General features: G+C 42.2%; 1 protein-coding gene across 1 annotated transcript; it reads left to right on the top strand.

Moving 5' to 3' along the window:
- Nucleotides 1-2771: 2771 nt before the first annotated feature.
- Nucleotides 2772-9577, top strand: LOC149918490 (uncharacterized). Its single transcript, XM_090137204.1, has 4 exons — nucleotides 2772-2842; nucleotides 6351-6443; nucleotides 7107-7221; nucleotides 9422-9577. The coding sequence occupies exons 1-4, from the start codon at nucleotides 2783-2785 to the stop codon at nucleotides 9487-9489; spliced, it is 336 nt and encodes a 111-aa protein (XP_089993330.1). The 5' UTR covers nucleotides 2772-2782; the 3' UTR covers nucleotides 9490-9577.
- The last annotated feature ends 3897 nt before the right edge of the window (nucleotides 9578-13474 follow it).

Genomic DNA, 13474 nt, shown 5'->3' with positions numbered 1-13474 from the left:
TGAGACAGCAAACCCCTTATGTGTTCTGGGAAATGACTGCATGAGGTCCTTGGTGCTAAACTATCCAGACTGCCCTCTGTCTAAAAAACTCTCATCTTTGCAGCTAATGGATATTTAACGAAGCTCCAGTCTTTATATATTTGCTTTAATTCTTTTTTTTTTTTTTTTGCATGTGACACTGTGTGATGGAGAGCTATCCTTTATTTTTCAATACATTTTTGATGGCCGTCCATGTTGCTATATGTCCCATGGTGTTGCCACGTAAATCCATCCAGAACTGGGGGTTGAAACACCACCCCCCACCGTGCCTTCCTATGCCCTCTGGTGCCCTTCTTCAGTTGTACCAGGAGTTGGGGGCCAGAAAGGATACAGTGACCATGGTGGTGTTCAGCAGGCACCTCTGATCCTTGTACAACCTTTGTTCCTGTTCAGATCTGAGTAAGTTCAGCTCTCCTTATGCAATCAGTCAGCCTGGAGGCAGCGTGTTGTGGATCATGACCTGTGTCACAAAACTTCACTCATTTTCCTCAAGCCTAAGCAGTGTAGGTCTTCTTTAATTTATTTATTTTTATTTTTTTTATCAGAAGCCTGCAGCCCGATGATTCATCAGCTCAAAGTTTGATGACTCCAAGCCTCCAGCGTTGTTTTCTCTTCTAGAGTTACACTGACTGATTATGGTATCCATGTGGCAAGCTAAAGAGGAAGTTTCTAAAAAGATGCTGCTCTGGAGCTGGAAAACTCTTCTCCAGCCTCATAGTGAGTAAGGAAGCATATGTCGGGTGTGTCATCCACCTTTAATATAAGCAGGTGTCTGTCCCCTTGGAGACTATGCGTACCCACAGATTACCTGCCATGAGGTACATTCCTGCAGAAGGATATGAGTACGAGACCATTTTGAAGCTTTATTGGCAGATGTTGTCAGTGTTTTCCTGGCCTTCCCACAGTGGTTCTGAGTAACCAAAGATCAGCCCTTTACCCAGCACCCGTGCTGAGCTGTAGTGCATCACAGCTACACCGTCCTCTGGCTTGGAGTGATCTAGATGATGGTACAACTTGATGTGTCCCTTACACCAGCCTATGAGAAAAGGCCTGTATGTGAGTCTGTTCTTCCCCAGCCAGGAATCTGCAGTGGGAAAGCAGGGAATGGCAGCAGCATACCAAAGCTGGCAAAACAAACAAACAAAAAACCCCAAACATGTATTAGTTTCCCTCCAGCTTAGAAGATAGATCTCAGAGGGCTATAAGCAGAAATTTGGAGCACCCAGCATTTGTACATATAAAAGCAGCTATGGACCACCAAAGAGCAAAGGGCTAGATTCCTTTCCTGCAAATGCAAAGGTAATACTTCCTATCCTGTTTATTAGCTATGCTTAATTTACTTTGTTTTCTACTTGGCTGTGAAAGTACTGATGTAAGACCACAGACTACATTCAAATATCTGTACTTAATTTCATTCTTCCCCTTCCAATCAGTGGAGATAAATTTCTGATGGATAGGTTTTATGGGCATTGACTATCTGTATTTGTTACAATTTATTGCTGGATATTGTCTTAAAGGTACATGTGCTAACCAAGGAAAGCTAAGGTACAGACTTGGCTTTATTTAGTAGCTTGAACTTGAGTTTCACTGAGTGGTTAGTAGAGAAAATGTTACATTGTGAAGTTTTTTCCCCCTCCCTTTATTATATTTTACTTTGATTAAAGCAGTACTGAGGTAAAATTGCACATCTCACGCAAAAAGCAATTTATCTCTGCTCTTATTGAAGTTAACCATACTTATTTGTCCTAGCATAATGCATTTTTCCAACTGCATTCTAGCTGCAGTGCTATATCATACGAGTCAAGTTAGATTTAATCAGATTTAGTTTATGTTGTGAATTTTAAAACGTTTGTTCAATTAGTAGGAATAAAAGTAGAACATTTGGAAGAAAGATTAAGGTTGAAAAATGCTGGTGTTGAGCCGGGCATTCAGTTCTCCTTCTGCACCTTTCTCACCCCGAGGCATATCTCAGGCTTGAAAAGGCTCCTGCTTTTGTGTTTTTCTTCTTTATGTTTCTACAGCTCCTGATGACATTCACAGGACGGGAAGGCTACTGTCATTTTATCAGGTTGCTGCACCCAGGTGGATATAAGACCTTATGTACTTTTTCTGGGCACCGATGGAAAATAATGGAATTACATTCGAGTCTGGGCTTCCTAGTAATAATTACTCCAGTCTTATCAGCACCTTGACTACTTTCCCTGGTTGCTTTCCTACTACTCTCCTCATTGACACCTGGTGGTAAAGTTGTCACTGCCGCCTGTCTCACTGAGCTGTTTAGAGCAAAACAAACTTGTGCTGACATTTTGGCCTGGGGTGTGCAGCAGAGGGACACCAACAAGGTCTGAGGAACACCAAGAGGGTTGGTCAGCCCCTGACATGTAACTTCACTCACAAGTGTCTGCTCCCACCTGGAGAGAAAGCAGCTGAAGTAAGGGGTGAAAGCAGAGGGCGTGCTTTTCCTTCAGTCTGCTCGTATAACCAGTATGTGAGGAGACTGCAGTGAGGGACTCAGCAGGATCCAAAGTCTTTTAAATTTTTCTATGACTAATAAAGATATGCTTACCCATATGATCATGGCTGGTTATAAAACATAAAATCCCAGTTTTTACAACAACCCCCACCCTGCTGGTCCTATAGATTTCTTGAGGTTGGAAAGAGACATCCCTGCTGCTACTATTTACTATTTCTTCAGCTGTCACTGAGACAGGATATATTCCTCCAAAGTGGCTTTGCAGAGAAGATGCTGCCCAGAGAAGAGAGCAGGATGGACAGGCTGCTGCCATGTACCCTCAGGACCATGGTGAGTCCCCAGATCTTGGTACCAAAAAGCCTGTAGGCAACAGCTCTCTCTCTCTCCTCACATTCAGTTTCTCTCTCTCTTGGCTTTTAAACAACTGCAGAGATCTTGTTTCCCCTAAGATAATACATCCGGAGTTGTCTCTAAAGGACATCTGTTTCTTTCCAATACTTTTCATTCTCCTGTCCCTTTTTCTATTGCTTTCCTCTAAAATAATTTATTTGCACACCAGCCAAGTCTTTTTAGAGTATGGGGATGTTTTTAATGTGTTGTTGCTGGGCTGAATGTAGCATCTGTTATTATAAGTATATTACCTTTATTAAGAAAAAATGTAATGCCTGTTATTACTATGTATCACGGCTGTGATTTTTGTCATCAGAGAATTCTTGATTAACTTTGCTTGGGTTCACCAGCCTGAGAGATTTGTAAAGGCCATTGTAAAATGGAAGAGAGAAATAAAAATGTCTTGGTGCAGCCAGAATTCCATTCTCTCAACTGAAAAATGTGGTGTTTTTACATTTTGAGACAGTTTCTCCGACAGCCAGACAAGGTGACATTAAACAAATCATGTTAATTACAACACAGTTTATGTAGAGAGATTTTACTGGCCTCCTAATACTTGGCAGGAGCTGCCAATTACAAATGTTTTTAAAAGGCACATTTTCAGCATTAACTTTTTGTTAGGACAATGGAAAGTCTGAGCCCATTGAGCTCTGTATTTGTGCCACAGGAAGCAGAAGGTAATGCCAATGTCCCTCAAGGTCCATACAAGACTCTGTCATTTTAGTTTGGGGACATGTTATATGTTTGTTGGTATATTTTACAACAGAGGGGATAATCACACCCCTTTTACCTGTATTCTCTCATTAACAGAATGAGAATTTAAAGCCTACCTATAAAATTTGCCATCAGCATCTTGAAAGTTGTTTCCCAAAGGCTGTAAAGTACTTTAAGCTTCAATCTCAGAGACACATAGGGCTTTGCCTGCTGCTCCCTTGCCTTAAGGGCATGGTGATGTATGATTCTATTTTCCCCTGCCCATCCATTCTGCTGGAGATCACCTCCACCTTCGCAGAAGTGACAGAAGAGAATGGGGCGCTCACTCCTCACCCACATTGGCACTTAGCATAGCTTAACTGTTGTGGTTTAGAAGAAGCCCCTTGTACCTGGGATGTGTTGTGATGCATGATGTGGGCCAGTGTCCCTTGGAAATGCCTGTAAGCTTGGAAGCACTTCTGCAGAGGAGTGAGGACCTTTTTCCTGGGCTTCTTGCATTTTGCTCCAAGGTAGATCTCCAAACAGCTCTGCATCTGTGTTTCAGGAGCCAAGTGCTTTTCACTGGAAATGAAGATCTCTGTGAGTCCTGGATGCTCGTGGAAATGGCCCAGGTGGCAAGCTGCATTTTTGAGAGGGTCACAAGTACTCTAAATGGTTGATTTAGGTTCAGGCTGACATAAGAAGGCCTTATTGGTTTTCAGTGACCCTTTTTGCATGCAAAAAAGAAATGCAAACTCCTCTTCTCTTTAATAGCCCCATTAAGTCCAGTGGTGCCCATATGTCCTGATGCTTTGGGCTTAGAGAGATTCGCAAAAGCTGCACAGGAGAGGTTTGGGAGGCAGTGGTAGGGGGAGATTTAGCATGCTGTAAGGGGTAAATTTCCCATGGGAAATCAAGTCTCCTGGTCTAACCTGCCCTAGAAACTCCTGGAATCCTGGCAGAAGGCCAGCATCTTGCCTCAGTGACATCTCAGCATTCAGCCTGAGTGCCAGCAGGGCTCTCCTGCACTGGCAGCATACAGAGCTCCTTCTGCTTTATAGTTGCACCTGATAGTATGTGTGCCTGTTGCTTGCTTGTGCACATTTTCATGCTCAATTCACAGCTAGCCCAGTGCCACAAGCTGACACAGCCCGTGGTTACACGGAATTTCAATAGGAATGGCAACACAGCACAGGGGAGAAAAGCAGGCCATAAGAGTTATTTCAAGCAGATGTTGGTGATAGCTGCTGGTAGCAAAAGTAAGTCATCAAAAGTAAATACATATATATATCTTTAGAGAAATAAACAACATCTGCACCTGACGAGGGTTTGGTAATTTCTCAGCGGTTCCATGAGCAGAATAAGAGCTTTATGGACAGAAGGTTTTGCATAAAGCAGTTGTTGTTTATACCTGAAACTGGTGTACAAATAAAGCTGTCACTCTTTGCTGCCAGTCCTCCTTTGCTCAGAGCCAAACAAGCCCATAGAGCTGTACAACAGCATTCCCTGCAATTGTTCCACCCAGGTGTAGCTTTTTGTACTCATTTGTCAGCAGTTGTTCAGGTCAACTCCCACGCTGAGCCACATTTAATCCAACAAAGAAATATGTTAAGAAAAGCAAGGGGGGATTAACCAGAAAGAGGAACTTTTGCTTTGTCCTAACCCACCTTCGGTGGAAAAGAGGGAGCATGAAGCTTGTTTTCTGCTTTGAATTGCCTTCCAGGGGAGTTCAGCTTTTCCGTTGACTTCAGGCATAGTAGCTGCAAGTTAGCTCTTGCTCTGGTAGAAACACCTGACTGTGGCTGTCGCCTCCAATTGCATTACTTCATCTTTCTCATTAAGCAGCACTCAATTAGAAAATGTCTCCACCAGGAGAATGGCATGAGAAAGTGACATGCCAATGGAGGGGATGTGACAAGGGGACCAAGGGATGAAAGCCTTGCAGATGTTGATGCTGGCTGGGAGCTCACAGGAGCTGGAAAGAGAAGGGTGAGACGAGAGGAAAATATGAGAGGCCAGACAGATGGAGGCTGTAATGACTCAAGGAGGAAGGAGATGAAAAGCAGAAAGGAAAGTGATGGTTGTAGAAGTATCATTATGCTGTGCTGAATAATTGTAATGCATTTTTGTCATCGCTACTCTTTAAAAATCACACGCTAGACCTCAGAAAATCTCAATCTTAGCTTAAATACCTAGAGACTGCTTAAAAACAATAACTTCAACTTTTTTTCTTTCTGCTTCTCTTATAAAATTAGGATTCTAGTCATGTCTTCAAGCTTTTTTTCTAGAAATTAACATTTGAGAAAACAATTCTCAGTGAACTGTATGACTCAGAGAACTAGGGCTTTAGGGAAAAATCACACATCACAAACCTTACCAAAAAATGGAAAGCACTAGAAAATGAGGATTGTGCTTTCTCTGGAGGTACCTCTTGAGGTTCCTGGTAGCCTGTCTTTCATATACAGCTTTGATTTTGCGGAAGAGTACAAAAGTGGGAAAGACAGAAAACATTGGACTCTTGGATACTTCTTGTGATTTAATTCGATGCTGTGATTTAATCCCTGCTAGAAATGGGACAAGATGATTTCCCTTTCTGAAGCATGTATGGACGTGTTCTATACAGGCACACAGAGATGTCTATATTTCAGAGAGGAGGGAAGGTACAACTCTAGTCCATGCTAAGGTGGCTTAAAGAGACAGATCCTGGGACCAGTGCAGGTTTTGCTTAATCCAAAAATTATCCTGATCTTCACAGCCTGGACATGGACATGGCAGTCAACTGAAGGGCCATTGGGACTCTCCAGGCCTGGAGGTGTGTTATGGAGCTGCATCACTTGCAGGAAACCAGGTCAGTGGCAGCAGGGTAAAGGCAGATCTCTTACAGTCCAGAAATACTATTGCTACCATCTTGTGGTAACAGACTCCAAACGTGGGATGAAGAGGCAGATGGAGGACAGAGCACAGGAGCAGAGGTGGAGGGCTGTCCCTATGCCTGACAGGTAGCCTTTTTCTGTGGCAAGCCAAATGGCATGGAGAAGCCATCCTGGGAAAAGGGCCCTCAGCTCCTCCAGCCATCTTCCAGCCTTCCATAAAGGGCATCTTTCAGACCACTCAACACTACTCTGACCATCACAGTGGCTTCCTAATGTCACAATGACCACCACTGCCACACTCTTTGTTCTGGGCCTATAAACTCCCCCTGTGTCCAGCCTACCACTTGCAAAGCTTCCTGGCCTCTGACAATTGCCAGCCATGGTTGGAAGAAAGAGGACCTGGAACGACTATTGTCCATCTTTACATGGGAAAAAAGATAATAGGTTCTCAGAATCAAAGAGGTGGAGGAGTTCCACAAAGAAGTGGAGGAGGAAGAACACCCGTGGCCTTCATGCAGCATCTTGAAGGCTTGCCTAGACGATGACCATCTCCTATCCCTGCCCCTTGGGGAGATGTGGCATCCCTTCCACATGGATTCCCAAGGAAGTAAGCAAAGGTGGACTTGGTTTCTTTGCAGCTGTTGCATCAAGATGACATCAGGCCTCCCTCAGAGAGCCACTCTGTCCTTTGGGTCCTAGAGTCAAGTATGTCTCAGCCTGAAGATGAGAAGTCCACCCAACAGGTGCTGGAAGGTAAAGACAGTTCCTCCACTGTGGCACACAAAGAGCAGCAGCAGATTAATCCAAGAAGGTTGATATTTGGACTAGATGATCTTAATGATCTTTTCCAACCTCAACAGTTCTATGATTCTATGGTTCTAAGAGAGAGCTGTTCCTTTGGAGAAGCAGAAGACTTCAGATCTGCCAGGAAGAATTGCTGGAGTGCAGCATTAAGGCCCATTAAAGATACTTTGTTAGGAGTTCTTCCCAAGACTGGGCAAAAAATAGCAATAATAATTATTATTGTTATATATATATATATATATATATATATTTATTTTTTTTGAGTAAAAAAAAATTCATATTTGGTACCTTTGTGACTACAGGTGGACTCCTGCATCCACTTCTGGTCTCCCCAGTACAGCAAAGATACTGATGTGTGTGGGCCTTGCACAGGGTGTTTAAGGGAGTGACGCAAAAAAGTGGTTTGAGAGATCTCCTGTGGTCAGCATTAAGGAGAGAAGGTTCAGGGATAGGCCTAATTCCTGACTACTGGGAGGGTGTAGAGAAGATGAAGCCTGAATCTTCCCAGAGTTATTTCTTCACATGTCAGCCCTTTCCTCCCATTAACCAGTGTGATTGATGTGTCCCAAATCCTCTCTGCAGCCCCACAAGCCATCTGCAGAACACCACAACACAGCGTTTTCCTTTGGTGAGCTTTATTTATGTAGCACTCAGAAACTTTTGAGAAACAGCCAAAGCCTCCAAACTCTGCCTGTAAAGGTTTTCAGATGAAAAATAATAGTTTATGTCTATAGAAATATTGTCTGTATCCAAAGTCAGAAACATTCATCTTCCCAGTTAAACTCCAAGCTGTAGCTGGCCCCAGACTTCGTAACTGCAAATGAAAACCCCATGCCTCTCTGTCCCTCCAGACAGTGTCAAAGTTAATTTGGTCATTTACAGAAAATTCCAGTAAAACCAACCTCACTTTAATCTTTCATTCAAGGAGACATTTGATAGTTTTGAAAGTTTGTGTCATCTCTGAAGATTACCTGTGTCTTCCTTTTAAAGTCTGCTACCATCATACCTATAATAAATCTGTCTTAGGAAGTTCTATTTCAAAGTAGATTAGAATAGGAAGTGGCTGTGTCAAATAAAGACACAGAATAAAACCAGGAGTGTAGCATGGAAATACAATAGCAATTTGCTGTAAAATCATATTTTCTTCTGTGTAGAATGCATTAAATAATAATGTTAATGTTGGGTTTTTTTTTCATCATCAGTAAGAAAAAGCAATTTGTCTAGATATCTCACTTGCTTAAACCAGACTCCTGTGTATGCATTGTCATCTGTGTCACAGCAAATGCTTCTGCTACAGATGAGGGTGGTAGAAAAGGAGAGAGTGAGAGGAAAGTAGTTTTTTCCAAGGGCCCTTCTTCCTAATGAAAGAGATAAAAAAAAAAAAAAAAAAAGAAAAGAAAGAAAGAGCTTCATTTTATTTCCTTCCTTAAATGTTTTCTTTCCCTGAAATAAGTATTTTAACTAGGTTGAATATGAACCAGACTAAGTAATATTTAAATTCCTAAAGGTACTTTTAAATCAGTTAGTCCTATGCCTGAGAAGGCTACATGGCTTTTGTTTAAATGTAAAGCTTTCCTTTTCCATTTTATCTCTGGTGTGTGTTTGTTTGTTTTATTGTTACATTTTCCAAGATGAGATTGATCACCCAAATTCACAGGTAGCTTTACAAGCCTCCAAGTTACTCTCTATTAAGTCTTCATAATTTGTTGAGATTCTGTTATACTCAGGAGATAAAACAGTAGTTTTTAACTATGTTCAATTAACTTTTTAGAATACTGGTCTAAACAAGATAGCTAGAACTCCACTGCCCATAAAGCAGATCTTGATCACACCAGGTGCCACTGTCTATAGAGTCACAGAACCATAGAATCATTAAGGTTGGAAAAGACCTGCAAGATCACCAAGTCCAACCATCAACCTATCCACATTATGCCCACTAACCATGCCATAGAACCATACAATCATCAAAGCTGGAAAAGATGTTCAAGACCACCAAGTTCAACCATCACCCCACCAACCCAAGCACAAGTACCCAGTGCAAAACCAAGTGAACCCCAGTGCACCGGGTGCAGCCCCAGTCCCCCACATGGCCACAAGAGAATGGATTCTGCCTAGGACTGTACTGACTCCTCTCACCTCTTTATTCCAGGAAGAAAGAAGAAAGTGCAACAAGAGGCACCTTTTTGTGATGAAAAATTCCCCTTCAGACAAAGATAATGGAGACTTAGTGGGACCCAAGGAGCACTCTTGGCTTTGTGTTTGAAGCAGAGCCTTTGGGAGGCGCTCCCATGGTTTGGGCCTCACCTCTTATGGTCTGGACACCACCTCTGCCCCAGCTCCATCAGGTAACACTCTTGGTCTTCTGGTTTCTCCCACCCAGGCTGGTATCCAGCATATCCTGAGAGCTTTCTCCTGACTGAGTTTCACCTACACGTCCATGGGAGGAGATTGATCCCTGCTTCTGTGCAGCTTTCTGCCTGTGCCAGCTTTATTTTCCCACTCAGCGGCAACTTTTACTTTACTGCAGGCATGTGGATGGCAAGAGAAGCAAGTTAGCAAGTCCTTTATCTTTTCAGCTATTTCTTAATTAAAGAAACATTAGCATGTCCGATTGCCAGACACCACAAGGCAGCATTCTACCACACATTAGTCCTTTTCTTTCTTTTTCATGTCCAGAGGTAAAGAGGTGGGTGACAACTTTTCAGTGGGGGAGGGATTTATGCTGAGAACTGCTCTTGCAGCCTCTCTGTCTTTTACACTTGAACAGGAAGGGACCCAAAAGGAAGACACTCAATCCAACAGATTATTCACAGAGCCCCTGGCAAATTAGGGAAGGAAGGAAGGAAGGAAGGAAGGAAGGAAGGAAGGAAGGAAGGAAGGAAGGAAGGAAGGAAGGAAGGAAGGAAGGAAGGAAGGAAGGAAGGAAGGAAGGAAGGAAGGAAGGAAGGAAGGAAGGAAGGGAGGGAGGGAGGGAGGGAGGGAGGGAGGGAGGGAGGGAGGGAGGGAGGGAGGGAGGGAGGCTAAAAGAATTGCAGTCTGTCAAGAGGGAAAGATGAGTTTAAAAGGATATTCCTTTATTGTTATAAATGGCTGCAATTCAATCATGAAGAAAAAGAATTACAGGATAATGTGCAAAGGATTGATTTGATAAGGGAAAAAGACACCTGAGTTTCCTTCAACTCTACGGGAAGGGAGTTGTGTTGAGTGTGCTTGTTGCATGCATGTAGCTGGGTAATTGCTAGGTTAGGAACTGAAACAGCAGCATGTGGGCATGATCCAATGGAGAAAGCAGATAGATGGAAAAAAGAATTCGGCCTTGGGCAAAGTATTGCTGCATATAGAGTAGTTCAGCTATTCATTTCTGAAATTTACACTTTGTAGAGCATAAATAAGTAGGGAGGATCATCCGGCCTCACCAGCAGTGTATGTGCCCTCTGATGGATTGCTGTGCATAGCTCCATCTAACTAATACAGCCCCAAAAAGGAGATTAGAGCCCTCCAGGCATTGTGTGCCCTCACATAACATTTTTTAGAAAGTAGAACAATTAATCTGAGAGTTAATTTGTGTAAAGCTCACCTCCTTATCAGACTTTCCTAGCCTTTCACGTCACATCAGGTACTGCAGAGCCAGTCCCCAGGCCTCACAATGTGCTCAGCAGGGTAAATATTTACTGATTGCATTTTACAGCCAGCTGGGACAAAGGCAGAATAGCTAAGCTCACAGATTTGAAAATCTGGCTTTGAAGGGGCTGTGTAGAGACACAAAGTGAAATGTGGGACTTTGGAAAGAAACCCACAGCAAACATGGCACCTCAAGGGCTAGATGGAGGAGAAGAAAGATGAAGAGGATGCACAGCTGCCAAAACCACTGGTCCATGTCTGCTAATCCCCAAAAAACATGCAGTGTGCTCAGCCAGAAGCATGGGTGTGTTCGTTTACATGTGTTGGAGACTGGAAAAACTCAAATCACATGATAGAGAAGGAAGTTTGCCTGCTGTCCTGCAGTCACGTGTACCATGGCAGAAGAAACCTGAAGGAACTGGTCAAGGTCACAAAGAGAGACAAAAAACAATTTGAAAGATGTTTTCAAAACACTCTGCCTTAATTCAGTGTCTCCACTGTAGTTTTCCTGCCTGGTTCTGTGCTCCAAAGTTATAATTTCCTATTCTCAAGTTTTCTTTTCTTCTAAAAGAGCAATGTCATGTTTATTGCTAGAAGAAGAGCAATGCTTCTTTCAATTCAGGTTATGAAAACAACTTGCTGAATGCTGATGTGTATTATTGAATGAAACGTGATCCTGAAAAGCTTCACTTGCTTGTTAGGTTTGCTTGTCTTGTTTACAATGTCATTTCTATTACAAGTGTTTTTAAAAACAGATGCTTTCAAGAAGCACAAGACCAGTCTGATGGTCTTGTGAACCTGCCATGCAAATTTACCAGGCAAGTTCAAAATTTGTTGCCTCACCTATCAGCATTAATAAAAAGAACATCTGTTTTCTTTATTTGAAAGAAGAGGAAGGAGAAAAAAAATAAGAGAAAAATGAGAGAAGAGAGATGAAAATAGGAGAACATACATAGAATTAGAGCTGCAGTTGGTGGCAGAGCTCTGCTACTGAAGAGCTTTACATACTTCAGCAGCGCATTGCCCTGTCAGTGTTAGCCCTTCACAAGCTCTATACCATCCTTAAAAATAAGTGCCTTCATGATACTAAATTTCTCCATAGTCTGAAGTTTCAAAGAGAAATACATCTCCAAATAAACATATTTTATCTTGTTCTGTTCCTGGAATTTTCAAAAATATACCACATCCCAGCCCAGTCTCAACCAGTCATATTCATCATTTTTTGTCTTATCTCAGTGTCCTCATCATTTTTTTATACCTATTTTCATGAATCAAAGTGATCACTTCAGATATAGATTTTATTTTTTTCCCCATAACTTGCTGTTTTGAAGATAATAGCCTCAGTAGTTGATCAGAGAGCTTCTCTAGGCTACCCCTCCCATACTAGAAGAGAGTCCATGTTTTAAGTACACATTTTGGTCCCCTTGAAGTTCACATCCTTCTAATTTAAAACAAGCACACTTTTTTTTCTTTTTATTTAATGAAATCTCTGGTAGCCCTAACCACCCAAAACTTCTCTAGAGGAACAGACACCACTCACCAATGCTGAAGATCAGCTGGTAATAACTACTTGGAACTAACAGTATGTATTTGCTGCTTTACCTGGAGGCACCTTGAGAACACATGGATTTACAACTTCAGCAAGGCTCCCAAGTTTTAGTCATTTTTGAAGGACTTCATAATTTAAACATATTTTGGTTTCCTGTGCTCAAATTATACCACATGTTCTATGGGAAGCCAAACACAACTCAGCACAGCTCTGCAAAGTGTGCTGTTTTTCTGATGATTATAAAGTGTCCCTTCTAAAAATGGAAGGACCCCTTTTATTGGCCATCCACCAGCAGCAAGAGATAACATTGTGAATAATGGAGATACGATAAATGTATAAATTTATTTTTCCCTGCTTGATCCCTTTATTATATTTTCTGATATAAAAGCAATAGCCTGTTCTCCACTAAGTCCCTCATTTTTAGTAGATTTACAGCCCCCTTGGGGTTCAGGTAGTTGAATCTGCAATGAAAAGCTGTATGAGTTTATGCAGAACTCTCCAGATTCCCTAAAAGCCTCAGAAGGAGTGCTTGGGGTGATGTGCCTCCAAGCTGAGTTGAGGAATAGATACTGAGACAGCCTTGTAAAGCAAAGCAAAGCAGAGGGTTAGAGTTGGAAGCACTGTGTTGGAAGAAGCAAAAGAGGAATTTTTTTGCCAAGCAGTATCTGGGAACTTACCTGTGGGTCTGGCGAGCCACAGTTTGAGACAGTTAATAGATTGGAAAATTTAGTCCATAATAAGAGCTATGCATACTTGTAGGAGTTCATAGGTTAGCCTAAAAGTCAGGCTGAGTAATTTATACGCAACACTGAGGTGGGAGCAACAGAACAGCATTGGGAGAAAAAAGCATGATACCAAAAGAAAAAAGCTTTCAGCTCTGTGGTGGCAGAGATGCTGGGTACTATTAACAGTTGGTAGGGTTAACAATGGAGCTGCTCAATACGCTTAGAAAAGGCAGAAGAGAAGCTGCATTAAGAACAAATAAAGGGGCAGGAAGAATTTACTGCTGTCTCTGCTAAGAGTAATGGATTG

This window comes from Phasianus colchicus, chromosome 3, assembly GCF_987193195.1.
Source record: "Phasianus colchicus chromosome 3, bPhaCol1.hap1.1, whole genome shotgun sequence".
Lineage (NCBI taxonomy): Eukaryota > Metazoa > Chordata > Aves > Galliformes > Phasianidae > Phasianus > Phasianus colchicus.
The sequence above is the reverse complement of the archived record's forward strand: the minus strand, read 5'-3'. Positions and strand labels throughout refer to the sequence as shown.